General features: G+C 52.3%; 1 protein-coding gene across 1 annotated transcript in view; it reads left to right on the top strand.

Moving 5' to 3' along the window:
- The window catches only part of LOC142295213 (tetraspanin-33-like), a 119,639-nt gene that overhangs the window by 73,892 nt on the left and 26,437 nt on the right, over positions 1 to 19,310 (top strand). The window contains exon 6 of the mRNA XM_075338297.1: positions 6,650 to 6,778. Within this exon, the coding sequence (XP_075194412.1) occupies positions 6,650 to 6,778 (129 nt within the window). The remainder of the gene's footprint in view (positions 1 to 6,649; positions 6,779 to 19,310) is intronic.

The following is a 19,310-nucleotide window of genomic DNA, read 5'->3' as shown; positions in this document are numbered from 1 at the left end:
TGCCGTCAAAATCAAGGAATGTACCCTGTCTAAATATAAAAGTAGGTCATCCGCATATAATGATATTTTCTGCTCTACTGCTCCAGACCTAAATCCCGTTATCTCCCTGGACTTCCGTATTGCAACTGCCAATGGCTCCACTGCAGTAGCAAATAGCAAGGGCGAGAGCGGGCACCCCTGTCTAGTACCTCTTCCGAGAAGAAAAGACTCAGAGACCCTGGCATTAGCCCTAACCTTCGCCACCGGTGAGTCATATAGCAGCTTCACCCAATTTATAAATCTGTGTACAAAACCCATTTTCCGAAGTACCGCCCACAAATACGCCCATTCTAAGCTATCGAACGCCTTAGTGGCGTCTCAGGACAAAATTTCCCTTTCCCCTGGCATCTCAGAACTATGATGAATCCCTAAGTATAATTTTCTAAGATTCATAGATGTGGCTCTACATGGAATAAATCCTGTTTGATAATTCTGTATAATTGATGAGATGACTCGGGACATCCTATTGGCGAGCACCTTGGCCAGTAATTTAACATCTGTTGGTAGTAGAGAGATTGGGCGGTACGAATCCGGGATCTCTGGATCTTTTCCGGGTTTTAATATTAAGACTATTAAAGCTTCCCTCATAGAGGACGGGAGGACCCTCTGCCTTTCAGATTCTTCAAATATTTAAGTAGTTTAGGTAGTAGTAAGGGTGCATAAGTTTTATAAAACTCGCCAGGCAGGCCATCTGTTCCCGGAGCTTTTTCATTTTGCGTCTGGCCAAGCGCTTCCTCTAATTCTTCCAACAGGATGTCTCTTGACATGAGCTTGATCTCTTAAAGATAATATAGGGATCCTATCTAGGAAGCTCCTTCCAATCTCCTTGTATGCCCCTGTGTGTTCACAATCACTGGGTGTGTTTTTCTTAAATTTGTGATATCAATAAAGTTTATTATTTTATATTGATAATTGAGGCTTTCTCTATTTTGGAGAGAGAGAGCAACCAAATATTGCTCAATCTCAGTCTCCGTGAGGTCACAGTCTGATGTGTATAGCAGCATATAATGTCGCGGGCGGGGAGGAGGGTGTCAGCACACCACGCTCACCCCTTCTGTTCGGGTCCGGCGGCTGCTGCTCAGTGGTGGCTCGAGCGGTGAGCCGGATCCCGGGGGTTTCTCGAGCGGCACTCCTCGCCCGTGAGTGAAAGGGGGTTGTTGGGTGAGGGGATGATTATTGTCCGTGACGCCACCCACGGTTGTGGTGATTTCACCACCGCTGCTCTATACGGGGCTCCCGGGGATGGTGATGCGGAGCAGCCAGGTGTTGTGTTGCCCCTCCGTGGGTAGGGGTTGGTGATCCCGGGGCCCGGTGATGGTGAGGGAGGTGCAGGGCCTGGTGGGCGCAGGGACGCGGGGGCAGCGCTGTGCCTTGCGGCACTGTGGTACTCACTCAGCCTGAGACGTTGACACAGTTTTTACGGTAAACCAAACGGCTGGTAAGACAGTCCCACGGACGGCTGCACTTGCTCTCCCAGTAGGTGACGGTGATGTCCCTTTTCCTTGCACCTTGGTGTACTTGTTGGTTGCGATGGGTCCCCACCGGTAACCCGCTCCCCGGCTTCAAGCTGGACCGGGGGAGCTCTACTCTTTGCCCGCAGGCGCTGGCCCTAAGAAACTGGTGCCTTGGCGGTGGCGGTGTCTCTTCTACACTGGCTGGGCTGTTGCCTTCAATCGGGACTTGGTTGTTGGGGGATCTACGTCCCCTTCACTGACGGATTCGGCAAATTATGGCGACTCCAAGCCTTGCCGGGGTCCGAGAGGCCCCTGCCCTGGTGCTGACTGTCCTTCGGAACACTGCTCCAGACCGCCGCGCACACAGCCAACGGGGTCCTTCCAGGAACTTCCAAACGGTCCCCCTCCAGACAGTCACCGCCGTTGCTGACCTTGCTGACCTGGTTCTACACACAGCTGGACCCTTCAGGTTTTCTTTCTTTCCTGTCACCTCACTTGCTTTCCTCCTTTACCACTTTTCTACTTTCACTACTTGTTTACTCCTTCACTTAGCTCCTCACTCCTGCTCCTCCCTGAGCTTTCTGCTGTTGTTTACCCAAGCTCGTCCCTGAGCTGACTGCCTGGTTTCTCCCGCCTCCAGAGCTGTGACCTCCTCGGTGGGCGGAGCCAACCGCCTGGCCCACCCCCTGGTGTGAATCATCAGCCTCTGGTGGAAGGCAACAAGGGTTTTTGGTTAGCTTAGATGTTCCTATCTGGGATGTAGGGTGTGGTGGTGTGTGACCTGTGTCCCCTGGCTTGCCCAGGGCGACACAATAATACCTCTTTATCTCTCTCACTATATCCTCAATTTCCGTTACAAGATCACCCGACTCCGTCTTCAGCCTATTTATATATGAAGATCCTTCCTGCGCCCTAATGACCGTGGCTAGTAAGGGCCCTACTCCCTCCCCCTCTATGAAATATTTCTGCTTGAGGAAGTAACGTTTATTTGCTGCCGCCGATATGAGATTTTCCCTGAGTGACATCTGTGCCTTCTCTAGAGTGTTTTTAGTTTCCTCTGTCGGGTTGAACACCACCGCAGCCTCCGCATTCAGATACTTCCTGAATCAGACTTTGGGTGTAGCGTCTGTTTTGGTTTTTACGTATGCATATTTCTCTGATATAGATGCCCCTCACCACAGCTTTCATAGAGTCCCAGACTATATGTGATGGTGTGGAGCGCTCATTAAGTTGGAAAGTTTCTAAAATAGTATCATGTAAAGATCCTCCTATACGCTGGATCCAGAAGGGATTACGTTTCCAGATAGGCCTAGACAGGGTGAGGGGGTTTAGGTACAAACATTTCTAAGCAAAACACAAATACCTTCAGAAATAATTTGCAAATGCAAGAATCACAAAGCATACAAAATGTATGAAACAAAACTTATGGACTTATCTTAGTGGAGGGCAGGAGAGCAGAACCACTCTGGCCTGAAGCTATCAGACAACTGGCAACAGCATGAGGTCCAAACACGCCTGTATCCAAATCAAGCCAGCACTGAAATTCAGCTGTGCAACCCTCTAGTCACAAACCTCAATACACCAACACCAGCGACCATCGGAGGGAGCCCAAGAGCGGAACTTATCCAGACAGCATTCACAACAATCTCTCCTACCCGTGGAGGATTCACCAACTGGCTGCCCCACGTCATCTCCCCCGGTTACTCCCATTGGCAGCGGCGGTACCCCCCCTTACCATGAACCGCGGGTGGTGTCACGAACTCTCCCTTGTAAATAACCCCCCTTCACATTTGAAGTGGCCGCAAACCTCCGGGTCCGGAGACCCTCGAGCTACAGCAATCCCGGATCCGAGCAGTTCGACTGCTGCAGGGGCACCACAGTTGTATATCGATATCCTTGGTAGCCTGTGTGGAAGAGAATAATATCATATATGTAATGCTCCTATAAGAGCCGGTTTATGTTAGAGTGGAGAATGGAAGATATATTTGTGACGACACAGACTTTTTCAATGTGTGTCGTGGGTTAAATTTCTTACATTAGCCAGACGTATGGTTCTTCTGTGTGTTAACTCATGCTTGCTAAACTATTGTTTCTGCCAGACCCCTCTGAGCGCTCATTGTAATGTAGTTGTGTATTGCTAATCTAATGTAAATTACCTCAGTGGGCATTGTCTAGTTTGTGGATTGCAGACTACATGTAAATATCTTCAGTCTTTCTGTCCACATCATTTAAATGAACTTTATCCATGCGGCTTGAAATTCATCCAATAAGAGAAGCAACCTTGTACAACCAATCCGATAAGGGCACAGTATATCCTAAGGGAAGGCTCTGGCTATAAAAAGGGACTTCTTGGAGTCACCAGGGGTTGATGGATGTTGCATGATCCAGTCTAAGCTCTTAGGAGCCAGCTAGGGGATCAGAACTAGGATGCCTAGTGGACTCGGTCTAGGGACTTTGGCTCCGGCTACATGGCTTCAATCTAGAGACTCCGATTCCGATTGTAGACCATAACCACAGTCTAGGGATTTCGACTCTGGCTGCCAGAATTATATCTTATCATCATACCAGAGACTACTTAAGGAAGAAACTCTGGTTGGGACAATTTAGTCACCTGACTACAGACTTTTCAGACCTCAGCTAGCTTCCTAAATCTGGCGTTATTCCATTCTCGGTGGGTGCCCGCTGAAAGCGGAGTGCTGCCGGATTGGAGTAAGTAGCCCTGGAAGCTCTGAGGCACGGACATTCTAATCCCTGGTGAGCCAGCGGAAGGGTGAGAAACTGTTGCCTATTACATTGTGTGGTTTTGCTGGTTATGTGCCATATGCCGTTAATTGTTTGGGGATCCAATAAAGACTTAATATTGTGATTCCCTCACCCTGTGTTGTCTAAGTAGTGTTCCGCCCACGGTTAAGGAGGTCGGGCGTTCAGTTGGGATGAGCCCTGGGCCATACTGTCTTTCTAAAGGTGGCCGGGCCAGCGGATGAGAGCACCCACTGACCCCCGTGTCTCCACAATATTACTTGCTATGTTAGGGTGAACTCTTAACCAGAGATCACTAGTTGCCTACTGCCTGTCCCAATTGGTGTGGATCAAGTGCATGCGTGAGGAAAATCACGTCAGACACAGTCGGATGTGAAATCTCTTCTTGATCACAGTAGAGATGGCACCGAACAGACCGAACTGAAGCCTGCGGCCTCTGATATAGGCTAGGGGCGTACACAAGTTCGGATATGCCCAATTAGTGGGACAGTTCATTGGCTAGCCAATGGGGAGATCCGTGTTGCTGTTGATGGGCGGGTCTGACGTCAGTGGATGAATCCATGGTGTCATCTGATCTGTGGGTTGGTCCTCTAGCTTGGCCAGTGGGTCTTTTTCTTATATGGTGGTCTTCTTACATCTGGACATTCCTTGTATTCCAGGCAAGGTGGGGAAAACAGGAAATGGCAGCCATCCTTAAATCTGTGTCGTGTATGATCTGAGAACTGAATTATGTAAAGCAAATTGACATATTTCCCACAATCCCCTGTCAGGAGGTTAATTAAGTATTTAATTTAATGGCTCTCCTCAACAGCTATACCCTCTACCTGAGTTTAAAAGAAAGCTGGATTTTTAATGTGAATGTAAGACGCAGCTGTGCCGCACTATGTGTAGCAGAAGACAAGATAAAGGTCACCAACTTAGTTACTCTAAACATAGGCCCCGTTACACGCAACAACATCGCTAATGAGTTATTGCTGGGGTCACGGAATTCGTGACGCACATCCGGTGTCGTTAGCGACGTCGTTGCGTGTGACACCTATGAGCGACCGCTAACGATCCGAAAAAAGTGAAAAATCGTTGATTGTTGACACGTCGTTCCTTTCCAAAAAATTGTTGCTCTTTTAGGACGCAGGTTGTTCGACGTTCCTGAGGCAGCACACATCACTACATGTGACACCCCGGGAACGACGAACAACAGCGTTGCTGCGTCCTCCGGCAACGAGGTGGGAGTAACGTTAATGCGGCTGCTCTCCACCCCTCCGCTTCTATTGGTGGCCCGCTATGTGACATCGCTGTGACGCCGCATGAACCTACCCCTTAAAAAAGAGTTTGTTTGGCAGCCACAGCCATGTCGTTAGAAAGGTATGTGCGTGTGACGCGTACTACCGATTTTGTTCGCCACGGGCAATGATCGCTAGCGATGTCGCAGCGTGTAAAGCGGCCTTTACCGTCACAAATGGGTTGGGCTCCCACACACACAACACACTTTTGTGTAGCATGCAGGGGCAAGTGAAGTGAAGCCCTTGTCCATGACAACTGCCCCCGGATACGTTTACAATTACAGAAGCTAAAAAAGGAAAGAGAATGCTCTCTGAAGAGTTACACAGCATAAAAAAAGGAAGATGAGGAGGATCTACTACTAACAACAGAATGTTAAAGGGGCTGTCCACTACTTTACAAAACTGCAGACATTCATACTTGTATTTGTCTTTTATTAGACCACGTTTCAAAGCCTGCATCTCACTGACGGTCACGTAATTCAATGTGCCTTTAGACTGTTATATTCTGGTGACTGTCTGATCTGCACAACTTCTAGACTCTAGATTTGGATGGATAACCACCCTTTCCCCCAGGGAGAGAGTGGCAATCCATCCAAATGTAGAGTCTGAAAGAGTTGCGGCATTAAGTTAGTAAAAGAAAACAGAATAGATATACATTGAATTTTTCACATACAAGTTTTTTTTCATGTTTTTTAGATATGTTTCCATTATAACCTCTGGAACTATCAGAGATGGAGAAAATGGAAAATGAAGATGTCCGTTTTTGATCCAAGATCAAACTTGCCAATGAAAATCAATGTGTTTTCCAAAGCGCTGTATGGTGTTACTGTTTAATTCGGAAGAGAAACATAGTTTATTTTATATATTTTTAGCATATGAAAAAACTGATAAAACACTGATGTTAAAAACTGCTAAACTGAACATACACTGATGAAAATGTGATACTGCACAGTGATGGAAAATATTTAAGAGAAGGGAGGAAATAAAGTGAAAAAATAAATAACCGGTACTTGGTGAAGCCCACCTGTCCCGTATTCCCTACTAATCTGCGTTTACTTTTTTGTATATGTTTATGTCTGTTTGACTGATCTTATATTTTGTTTTTTTTATTTAAAGTTTGAATGCTGTGGAGTTAATAGCTACAAAGACTGGTCCACAAACATTTACTTTTTCTGCAGAGACACTAACCCAAGCTTGGAGAGATGTGGCGTGCCATATTCCTGCTGCATCAAGGAAAACAGTCAGGTAAATTTTGTGTTTAATAATTGGGGATCTATTGGGGAAATACACTTAGTTAAAGGGAACCTGTCAGGTTCCTTATACCATCCAAGCTAGCAGCATTTACATTTGCATGTCAAAATTCCCTTCATAACCATGTAAGAGGGTGACCAGCACTCTAACACCCCCACGTCCCCGCTGGTGACTAATGGTACAGAATGTGTTGTGTTGTGTTGTTTCTCCCTGTGTAATACGGCCGGCTGCCACTAGAGGTCATGGGTTCTAGATCCCCTAGAGAGAAGAGACAGACTGGGAGATGACAGGGCGGGTGGGGATTAAGCAGGGAGGGATAGTCCCCAGGATAGGAGGGGATAAAGGGTAAGCGCTTTGCAGGTCAGCTCATATAGGGAGATGCTGTGGTAGTGTGCAGATCAGGAGACAAGGACCAGAAGGGTCAGAAAGCTGCAGAATAGAGGGAACTGGGTGGAGGTGGTTGACATGGGACAGAGACAGGACAGCAAGAAGAAAGAGAAGAAAGCAGTAAGAACAGCAAAGATATCTAGAGGGAATTCATCTACAGTGAACGTAAGTCCAGTGTCATGGAGACGTAAAGGAGTTGGGACGCCCCTTCCTTAAGCGTTATCTGCCGGTACCTGTGGGAAAGCAGTTGCGGTGGTGGGCATCAAGAGAGTCTAACCGTCCGTGAGCCGAGCTGTGTGATCCACCTCCATGCTGGGGGAGTGGGTCCGAAGCGGGAGGATAAGTCACCCCATTACAGCCGTCTCTGTAGGGTCGGGTCAGATACAGAAGATGTGTATGAAAGATGGCAATGATGATGTCTCTGGAATAAAGAAATGGAAAACATTTAAGCAATTATTCAGTAAAATTGTTCAAGTGTTACCCAGTAGTCGTCTGCATACTGAGCGCATGGGGCATGAGGCCCATGGAAGTGTATGGGACCCGGAGAAGCCGGCTGTAGAAGTGAAAGCGCAGCAGTCAGCAGGTACCACCTCCACACCACCACCGCATAACACCTACTCCACTCTGCCCCATTGTCTGTACTGTGCCGGGGTGGGTTGAGGACCTCTGCAAAGACCCTCTCCCATAACTGCCCCTCCCTTGCACTTTACAACCATCCCTGTATAACGTCATTCTATAAAATAAAACTTTAAAAAAACATTTATTACCTCCATTTTCATATGACTAGTAGGTCCTGTTTCCACGTTATCACATCCATGTGGGTGTGATAACTTCATTTCCATGAGTCGGCATCACCGCCAGCTAATGGAAATCTTGCCCATGCACATGGGTCATATCGGCAATGTCAGTGCACTTCAGAAGCTGGGTGGATGCTTTCTGGCTTCATTAGGCATCCTGCACATGACCAGAAGTTCAGAAGATGGCTCACATACACGTCTTCTGAACATCCAGTCAAGCACAGTGCGCCAAATGAAGCCAGGAAGCATACACCCTGCTTCAAAGTCATACTGACACGGGTGACATGAGGCGCACGCATGCGAGTGATTTCCAGGAGCTGGCGGTGATAGCGACTCATGCAAATCATATTATCACTCCCACAGGGGCATAATAACATGGAAACAGGGCCGATTAGTCTGGTGAAACAACCCTCCTACAACTGGTCAAGGCCCTAATATGCATACGAAAAACGAAGGTAATACGTGGGAGTTTTTTTACTTGTAATTTAGGCTAAGTTCACATTTCCATTGATTTGTATCAGTCACATGCGTCGCTTGACGCATGTGACTGATGCGCTGTTCAACGCTGTACAACGGATGACAAAGAACAGAATTCTTTGTCGGATTCCGTTGTGTGCGGGGGGCGGAGTTCGGGGGCAGAGCCGAGCGGGGGGCGGGGCCAGGCGCTGAGGATGTCAGTGGAAGTGCTGCGGTCTGCATGGCTGGGGACAGGTGAGTGTATCTGTGAGTGAGTGAGTGTGTGTATGTGCATGTATGTATGTATGTATGTATGTATGTATGTATGTGTGTGCACATGCAAAGTGTGGGAGGGGGCGGAGCCGAGCAGGGGGCGGGGCCAGGCGCTGAGGATGTCAGTAGAAGTGCTGCGGTCTGCATGGCTGGGGACAGGTGAGTGTATGTGTGAGTGAGTGTGTGCATGTGCATGTATGTATGTATGTATGTATGTGTGTGTGTGCACATGCAAAGTGCGGGAGGGGGCGGAGCCGAGCAGGGGGCGGGGCCAGACGAGGGTGTCAGTGGCAGTGCTTGTCTGCATGGCTGGGGACAGGTGTGTGTGTGTGTGTGTGTGTGTACATACATGTGCGGAGTGCGGGAGGGGGCGGGGCCGAGCGGGGAAGTGTCGGTCTCCCTGCACACGTAACCAGCCTAAATATCGGGTAACAGCAAAGCACCCGATGTTTACCTCGGTTACCCGATATTTACCTTGGTTACGGGCCTACACCGCTTAGCGCTGGCTCCTTGCACCGTAACCAGGGTAAATATCGGGTAACCAACCAAAGCTGGTGACGTGTGCAGGGAGCCAGAGAGCATGCGCAGCGAAATCCGACGGATCTCGCTGCTCAAAAAACGTTACATGCTGCGTTCCCCCCGCCCGGCGGTCAGTCGTTCCACGACTGATCAGTCGGGCGGAGGGTGCAACGCAGCATTATCAGTCACAATCCGCTGCTCATACAAGTCTATGGGAGCAGCGGAATCCGCTAAACGGATTCCGCTGTTTACAAGAGCAGCGGATTGTGACTGATAGATTTTAGCGGAAATGTGAACTTAGCCTTAGAGATTGATGTTATACAGGGATGTTTAGGAAGGGAATTTTGATGTGCAAATGTTCATGCTGATTAAAACAAATAACATTGGTTGCAGAAGGCATTCTTTTTATGGTTGTTTCACATAGTATTTTTTTTAGTGAAATAACAGTTTTTGGGGGAGTTTTCATGTTTATTTATTTTTTCAACAGAACTGGATTCTAAACAAATGAGATACAGTAAAGATGGGCTATACTTCTCCCTACTGGACCCACTTGAGGCTTTGACTCAAAAATGCTCTTAAAAAAATGCTTTGTTTGAAATCACCCCTAGTCTCCTTTTTATTGAAATGGATTTTATTGAGATGCTTTCTTGAAACATTTTTCTGGCCACATCAACACATGATTTTGGCCGTGAATGTCTTGACCTGAACGCAGCAGCCTTCAATATATCTATGAGACTGTTGAGTTCGGATCAGGAGTAATGAGTCAGTAGAGGGGAGTGAGGCAGGGAAAAAGCTACTGGGGACCTTCCTTTAGTCATCCGAGTCACATTGTCCCCACATTGTCCTCAAGTGGCTTTTCAAAGTATGCTTCAGAGTGAAATATACTTGGCTGAAAAATGGAATGCACTTGGTTCAGGCAGCATGAATCATCTGTCCCGCTACCTTTAATTTTCTGTGGTTGTGTTGCAGGGAAATTAATCATTTGCTTCCAGCTTATGATCAGTTTATTACCAATGAAACTAACAAGTAACAAATGCCTAAAGCAGGTAACACCATTAAGTTAGTTGTGATTATGTGACGCCCCTGACTCTATCAGGGTGTCACAGGGAACTGCACTCCTTTCTCTTTTGGTGCAGAACTCACCCTCCATGGTTCTGGGATCCTAACTACTGGTATTGCTTCCATCAGCACTCAAATCCTAACCACACCTCACATCACACCCTGTCAGGCACACCAGTGGGTGGTCTAGCTGGAATAGGGCCTAGGGGTCAGGCAGACTGGTGGGAGGGAGGAAGTCAGATCGGTAGTAGCCCTCAGAGAGTGAGGAGCTGGGGGAGTTGTAGCTCCCTGTGTGACCTTGGTTGGGTCGCAGATGTGGCGCCCTGGACAAGCCAGGACGTCACAGGTACTACACCAACACACCCCACACCCCGGTCAGGCACACCTAAGTCAAACAAAAATCCTTGTTGCCTCCCTCCAGGGGCTGATGTTCACACCAGGGGGTGGGCCAGGCGGTTGGTCCCGCCCACCGAGGAGTTCACAGTCCTGGAGGCGGGAAAAGCAGGGAGATTAGTTCTGGAAGTGGAGAAGTGAGGTGGTAAAAGAGCAGTCTGAAGCTGGTCCGGGTGCGTGGCCCGGACGGAACAGCAAGGTTGGCAGACGGTGGTGACCGTCTGCAGGAGAGGCCTATTGGAGCTGGACCCGATAGAAGGCAACAGTCCAACCGTTAGAGGGAAACACAGTCACCGCCAAGGCTACAGTTCCCAGGGCCAGAGCCTGCGGGCAAAAGGGGCTCCTTCAGCACATATCCAAGCTGGGGAGCGGGTTACCGGTGGGAACCCATTGGAACCATCTACACTACACAGGTGCAGGGAAAGACAGTCACCATCAACCTGCCGGGAGGAGAAACACCACAGCCGTCTGTGGGACCCGTCCATTCAGCCGTTTGTTTTACCGGAGACTTTGTGTTCATGATTGGCTGAGTGAGTACCACCGTGCCGTGCGGCAGAGCGCTGCCCCCGCGACCCTGCACCTCACCAGGCCCCGTAACCCGCCTGCCATCCATCCCTACCCCATCACCGGGCCCCGGGACAACCAACCCCCTACCCACGGAGGGGAGAACCAACATCCAAGCTGCTCCCAGTCATCGCTCCCGGGATCTCCGTCCAGAGCAGCGGTGGTGTCACAACCTCACAACAACCGTGGGTGGCGTCACGGACAATAAACCCTTTTCACTCACGGGCGAGGAGTCCCCGGGATCCAGCCCACCGGTCGAGCCACCACCGAGCAGCAGAAGCCGGACCCGAGCAGTGGGTGAGCGCAGCATCCCCTCCTCCGCCCGCGACAATTTGGCGTCACAAACAGGATCTTACTGCTCTGCCGTCTGGTAGAGGTGCGCCTTGTGACCGCCGGAGGTGTCCGGCCAAACAATTTGAGAAGCCGCCATCTTGGGCGCGAAAAGTCCCCGCTCGAGCGTCTCCTCAAGCAGTGGAGGCGCGAAGGCCTAAACCCCGCCCCTGTAGAGAAGGAGCCGGAAAAAGGCTAAGGGGGACTGATGGCGTCTGGCCGCATGTAGCTCGCGGCTATGAAAGCAGGGACGCCAGGACCCTGCGGCCATTTACTGGTTCCTGGAAGAGGTCGCTGCTAAAGATGCTGAGTCCAACCGACAACACCGTGGTCCCCACGCCTGGCACCGCAGCGTGGGTGGAAGTCCGGACCGTCCAGCTAAACAGCCGTCTGCAGGTCCGCATGCAGCTCCTCCTGGAGGAGTGGGAGGCTGATATGGCGGAAGTGGTGGCGGCCATACGGAGACGCGAGGTGGAGGGAGTCTTGCAAGGGAGGGTAGGTGACCCACACCCCTGTACCCCTAGTGGGTCGGTCATCGCGGCCGAGGGACCCGGTCCATACCCGCTCGCCCTGCTACCTCCCCCGCTACCCGTGTTGGCTGCTGCTGCCCCGCCACTAGGCCCGCTACCACCAAAACCGGTAGCAGTACCCTGCCAATCCGCCCCGGCGGACCGACCTGCAGCAGAAGCTCGTGACCACCCTGATCCACTTCCATGGAAGAAGCCGAAGGCTGAGCCCATCAGCAAAGGGCACCGGAGGCACGGCGGGGATGCAGCTGCTAGGAGGCAGAGCAGGCCATGTCACAGCGGGGTCCCTCATTACCGAAGGTACCGGTCGTAGCCAGGACGGGGGGACTGCAGCTGGGCCCCTCCCCCACCCCGCCTGAACCGGAGCAAGCAGAAAGTGCTCCGCACCGGGAGCGACAGCAAAGGCAGCTGCGCCGCGGGATTGCTGATTAAGAAAGAAAAGTTAAAGCATGGTAGCGGTTCCCGGTTACCTTGCTGTCGGTCCCCATTGGGACCCTGCTGATGTTCCAGACAGTCCTCAAAGCTAAGGAGTCCGGTTGGAGGAGCAGTCGTACCCGCATCATCGGCAGCTGAAAATGGAGTCCTGTGGGACAGTGTCACCCCTGTGTGAGGGTGGCGTTGGGGGCTCGTGCTGTTCGATGGTGGACTGTAGGAAAGCTGCAGGAGGAAGCTGTACCGGAGCCAGGTGTTGTGGATGGGACCCAGCTGACAGTCCCCGTTGGGACCCTACGGCAAGTCTCCGTCGGGACCCTACAGTTTTGTTTGTGGTAGCCCGTTGGCTATGAAGCACTGTTGTCCCCGTGGGGACTGTTTACATCCCAATGTGTAGAAACTGCTACGGACAAGCCTGAGAACTGGCAGGGCAACCACGAACTTGTGGTATTTAAATAAAAATGTTTACCAGTACCGCAACCGGTGGCGATCCTCCGGGGGTTTCAGGGGTTCCCCTTGGACGTGGGTCCCCTGAAAAGGACAGAACCCGCTCGGGTAGCTTGTGCTGGACTGGGGTCAAGGGGTGCTGCCCATTTGCTTAGGGGCAGCATCAGGGCCAGGTTGCTTGGGTGGGAGAGAGCGGAAGCCGTTACCGTTAGCAACGTTTAAGAAATGTGCCTCCCGATGTGGGAAGAGTTAATATACTTGTATTATATGTTACCGTTTTATCTCTTTTCAGTTGTGAAAATAAAACCGGTGATGGACGGGCAGCCCGCGGACGGTCTGCATTTTAATAAGGGGGAATGTGGCGCCCTGGACAAGCCAGGACGTCACAGGTACTACACCAACACACCCCACACCCCGGTCAGGCACACCCAAGTCAAACAAAAATCCTTGTTGCCTCCCTCCAGGGGCTGATGTTCACACCAGGGGGTGGGCCAAGCGGTTGGTCCCGCCCACCGAGGAGTTCACAGTCCTGGAGGCGGGAAAAGCAGGGAGATTAGTTCTGGAAGTGGAGAAGTGAGGTGGTAAAAGAGCAGTCTGAAGTTGGTCCGGGTGTGTGGCCCGGACGGAACAGCAAGGTTGGCAGACGGTGGTGACCGTCTGCAGAAGAGGCCTATTGGAGCTAGCCATAAGGACCGTGGACGGGCAGTGGCCCGGCGGTACCGGACCAGTACGCAAAGAGAAGCCAGCACCAACCGGCAGGGCTTAGGACCCCGACAAGGCTAGGAGTCGCCGCTGAAATTGTCAAATCCGTTAGCGAAGGGAACCTTCGGGGTTTCCCAGCAGCCAAGTCCCGATAGAAGGCAACAGTCCAACCGTTAGAGGGAAACACAGTCATCGACAAGGCTACAGTTCCCAGGGCCAGAGCCTGCGGGCAAAAGGGGCTCCTTCAGCACATATCCAAGCTGGGGAGCGGGTTACCGGTGGGAACCCATTGGAACCGTCTACACTACACAGGTGCAGGGAAAGGCAGTCACCATCAACCTGCCAGGAGGAGAAACACCGCAGCCGTCTGTGGGACCCGTCCATCCAGCCATTTGTTTTACCGGAGACTTTGTGTTCATGATTGGCTGAGTGAGTACCACCGTGCCGTGCGGTGCGACCCTGCACCTCACCAGGCCCCGTAACCCGCCTGCCATCCATCCCTACCCCATCACCGGGCCCCGGGACAACCAACCCCCTACCCACGGAGGGGAGAACCAACATCCAAGCTGCTCCCAGTCATCGCTCCCGGGATCCCCGTCCAGAGCAGCGGTGGTGTGACAACCTCACCACAACCGTGGGTGGCGTCACGGACAATAAATCCCCAAAACCAAACCCCTTTTCACTCACAGGCGAGGAGCGCCGCTCGAGTCCCCGGGATCCGGCCCACCGCTCGAGCCACCACCGAGCAGCAGCAGCAGCCGGACCCGAGCAGTGGGTGAGCGCAGCGTCCCCTCCTCCGCCCGCGATACAGACAGTGGTCTGGGACCAGAGGAGTCGGAGACCCGCTTGCAGGGTATTGGAAAAGGGTATACTGACTAAAGCCCGCTTTACACGCTACAATATATCTTACGATGTGTCAGCAGGGTCACGTCGTAAGTGACGCACATCCGGCATCGTAAGGTACATTGTAGTGTGTGAGAGGTACGTGCGATTGCGATTGAAAGTTAAAACGTTCATCGCATACACGTCATTGAATCCTGATGAATTGCACGTCAGGTTGTTCAATGTTCCTGAGGCAGCACACATCGTAGTGTGTGACACCCCGGGAACATTGAACATGTGGCGCCTTGGACAAGCCAGGATGTCACAGGTACTGCAACAACACACCCCACACCCCGGTTAGGCACATCAGCCGCACACACAAAATCCTTGTTGCCTCCCTCCAGGGGCTGATGTCCACACCAGGTGGGGCGGAGACAGGCGGTTGGCTCCACCCACCGAGGAGTTCACAGTCCTGGAGGCGGGAAAAAGAGTTCAGTGCAGTTTGGAGTTGAGTTTGGAGCGGAGTGGAGGAAGTAGTAGTGGAGGAGCTGACTGGCCATGTCCGGGTACATGGCCCGGGCACAGAAACAGCAAGGTTGGCAGACGGTGGTGACCGTCTGCAGGCGAGGCCGATTGACGCACAACCGTAAGGACCGGGGATGGGCGGTGGCCCGCCGGTACCGGACCGGGGAGTGAAGAGAAGCCAGCACCATTTGGCAGGGCCTACGGACCCCGACCAGGCTTGGAGTCGCTGTTAAACTGGTCAAATCCGTCAGCGACGGGAACCTCCGGGGTTTCCCAGCAGCAGAGACCCGACTGAAGGCAACCGCTCAACCGTGAAGGAAAATACAGCTACTGCCACAGCTAGAGTTCCCAGGGCCAGCGCCTGCGGGCAAAGGGGGCTCCTCTGGCGAATATACCGCTGAGGAGCAGGTTACCGGTGGGAAGCCATCGGGGCAGAGAACACAACACCGGTGCAGGGAGAGACAGTTACCGCCAACCTACCGGGAATGACCGCCACAGCCGTCTGTGGAACTTGTCCATCCAGCCGTTTGTTTTACCAGAGACTCCGTGTATGTTACTGGCTGAGTAAGTACCATACCAACGTGCCGTCTGGCACTGCGCTGCCCCCGCGACCCTGCACCCGGCCAAGCCCCGCAATCCACCTTCCAGTCAACAACTCCGGGCCCCGGGACCACCAAAATCTCCCTACCCACGGAGGGGAGAGAAACATCCCACCTGCTCCCTGTCATCGCTCCTGGGATCCCCGTACAGAGCAGCAGTGGTGCCCCAACCTCACCACACGCCTGTGGAGGATAGTCTCTTTATGAACTTTCCCCAAGAGCTCAGAGATCGAAGGCATCAACACAATGAGGGGGATAGGGCCTTCCAGCTTATGCAGCCCACAGAAATCCCAAGTGTCAGCCATCGAGAGCACAGCTCCACTATATCACTATAGGGAGCGGGACCCTGACAGCTTCAGGCCGAAGGGTCACTCAGGAACATCTACACAATTGTGCATGTAGGCAAGCTCCAGACCACTAAGCAATGGGGACAGACTTGGTTTACTCCTGTGTTAGAGTCTGCTTAATGATTGCACCAACATCTTCACAGCCTGAGTGAGTACACTTGCCTCCCTGGGTCCCGGGGCCTCCCCTACCCGTGGAGGGGTCACCATCTGGCTGCCCCACTCCATCTTCCCCGGGTACTCCCATCGTCAGCAGCAGTACTCCCCTTACCGAGAACCATGGATGATGTCACGAATTCTCCTTTGTAAATATTTCCCCTTTTCATTGAGTGGCTGCTGAGCCCCAGGTCCGGGGCCCTCGAGCCACAGCAAACCCCGGATCTGAGCAATTCGCCTGCTCCAGGGGGCGGCACACCTCGATGTTTTTGGTGTCACGAACAGGATCGGACTGGGCCCACTAACCTGGGTGACGTGCGCCTTGAAAACTCTGAACTGTGGTGTTAAAATTTTGTTGCCGCCATTTTCGCGCTTAAAAAGGACAACTACGCCCATCTTCCCCGTAAAAAGAGCGCAAAGCTGAAGCTCCGCCCCTTGTCCGGAGAGCGCAGCCAGAAGCTGTAAAGCTGGCTGCTGAAAACCAAGGGGGCATAATGTGATGTAACAGCGGAAGTGGCGCAGGGACGCCAGGACTCTGCCCATAAAGTTCCTAGAACCCGCAGAGAAAAGATGTCGGAAGCAAGGGACTGGTCACTGGAGCGTACTGCTCCCGGGACCGCGACCTGGATCGAGGAGGAGACAGAGCAGCTCTGCAGGAGGATGCGGACGCAGTTCCTCTACATGCTGGACCACTGGAGAGTGGAAATGAGGAGCCTGGCTGCGGTGGTGCGGGCCCGTGAGATGGAGGCCCTGCGCATGGAGCGGGTAAGCAGCTACCCAGTCCCGCTTGAACCGGCCTACCCGGACGTGAAATCTGGTCTGCCCCCGGTCACCGCGGCTACCCAGCCACCACCCTCGCCCACGGCAGATGCCGAGCCGCTACCCCCAACACCGGCAGTGGAGCCTCCAGCCCCAGCAGAAAGCAAGCAGGCCACAACGCCTCCGGCCTCACCAGCGGCCGGACCAGAACAGACCGCAACGCCATCATCGGCCCGACCAGACCCGGCCGCATCACCGAGCCTGTACCTCCGTACAAAGCACCCGGACTCTGCTATCTCGGCTGCGGAACAGCTGGTTCCTTTACCTACTGCAGCAGAGGAGGCGCCTGTCGAGATGCTGGTTCCACTGCCGCGTGGCCTCCCGGTTGCCGCCAGGGCCGCAGGAGTTCATTCACAACCAGTTCCCCTAGAGGAGGCAGAACCTGAGGTCAGTGCCTACGATTGGGAAAGGCATTGGCGGCAACTGATGCATCTGCGTGCGGAGGTGCTTGCTCGAGAGCAGCGCCGGAAGAAAGTTGCTGTCTGCACCAACAGAGAAAAAGGGTATCTGAGCAAGAGTACCTTATGGGTCTGAGGGCCGCAGTACTGTGGTCTGGTGCAGCATTTCACCCTGGTGGGAAAGTTAATGCAGGTCGCTCCAGCCGCCCCAGATTGCCTGCTGCAGTAATGGTAGCGGAACCCGGAAACTCTATTGTACACAGTTGTGTTTTATATTGCTGCTGCTGTTGATGTTAATATGCAAATGTTGAAAATGCTGATTATTTGCACGTTTGTTGAAAATGCTGATTTACATGTCCGCCAGTTACCTGTATACTTTCCCTGATGGATCGTTGCACTTTACTATTAAAAATGGACCATGGCTGCAGGACTGGCAGCAGCCAGCACAAACTTGTGCCTTTTGTATATCGTTGCGCCCAGTGCGCCTTTCAGAGTCGTCTTTTGCACCTCCACGACTTCAATGCTGTCATCATTGACTGACAAGGGGATCAAGACGGTGCACACCATGATTAGAGGTGGCAACAGGGATCCAGGCTGTTTGGGTGGCAGGTTGAAGGGAGAGGGACAATGGGAATGGACTGTGGCAGGAAGGGGCATCAGCAGAGTAGGCTGAGCCACCGACTACCGCTACAACCGGTAGTGTTCCCATGTATTCTAGTTAATGGACTCTGAGAGTTTGCAACATTTAAGAGTATTGCCTCCCCTATGTGGGATGAATAATTATGCATAACCTGTTATTCTCTTTTTACAGTTTAAAAAAAAAACAAAAAAACTTCTGGGTGTTCTGTAGCTCGGGGACGAGCTACGTTTAACCAAGGGGGAATGTGACACCCTTGACTATCAGGGTGTCAGAGGGAACTGCACCCCTGTCTCTCATGGTGCAGAACTCACCCTCCATGGTTCTGGGATCCTAACTACTGGTATTGCTTCCATCAGCACTCAAATCCTAACCACACCTCACACCACACCCTGTCAGGCACACCAGTGGGTGGTATAGCTGGAATAGGGCCACCCATCTAAGGGTCAGGCAGACTGGTGGGAGGGAGGAAGTCAGATCGGTAGTAGCTTTCAGAGAGTGAGGAGATTAGGGAGTTGTAGCTCCCTGTGTGACCTTGGTTGGGTCGCAGACGGTGGTCTGGGACCAGAGGAGTCGGAGACCCGGTCGCAGGGTATTGGAAAAGGGTGTACTGACTTAGTTTTGGAGATTGGTTGGCACCAGAAGTCCAGTAACCGGACTGGTACCGAGCACGGCGGGGTATAGGACCCTAAATCAGGGAGCAGCTTCATGAAACATGATAATTTACCTGTGGAAGATAGTCTCTTTATGAACTTTCCCCAAGAGCTCAGAGATCAAAGGCATCAACACATCGAGGGGGATAGGGCCTTCCAGCTTATGCAGCCCACAGAAATCCCAAGTGTCAGCCATCGAGAGCACAGCTCCACTATATCACTATTGGGAGCGGGACCCTGACAGCTTCAGGCCGATGGGTCCCTCAGGAATATCTACACAATTGTGCATGGAGGCAGGCTCCAGGTCACTAAGCAATACCAGTGGGTACGGATACCCGACGGGCTCCCCAGAGTGGCAGCAGTACCCAAAGACTTGGTTTTCTCCTGTGTCAGAGTCTGCTTAATGGTTGCACCAACATCTTCACAGCCTGAGTGAGTACACTTGCCTCGCTGGGTCCTGCCTGCCTGCATAGCCTGCAGAACACTATCTGCCACTTATTTCCAGAGTCCCGGGATTTCCCCTACCCGTGGAGGAATCACCATCTGGCTGCCCCACTCCATTTTCCGCAGGTACTCCCATCGGCAGCGGTGGTACTCCCCTTACCGAGAACCACAGGTGATGTCACGAATGCTCTCTTGTAAATATTTCCCCTTTTCATTGAGTGGCTGCTGAGCCCCGGGTCCGGG

Source organism: Anomaloglossus baeobatrachus, chromosome 1 (genome assembly GCF_048569485.1).
Source record: "Anomaloglossus baeobatrachus isolate aAnoBae1 chromosome 1, aAnoBae1.hap1, whole genome shotgun sequence".
NCBI classification, from domain to species: domain Eukaryota; kingdom Metazoa; phylum Chordata; class Amphibia; order Anura; family Aromobatidae; genus Anomaloglossus; species Anomaloglossus baeobatrachus.
This window is presented reverse-complemented; position numbering and strand designations above follow the sequence as displayed.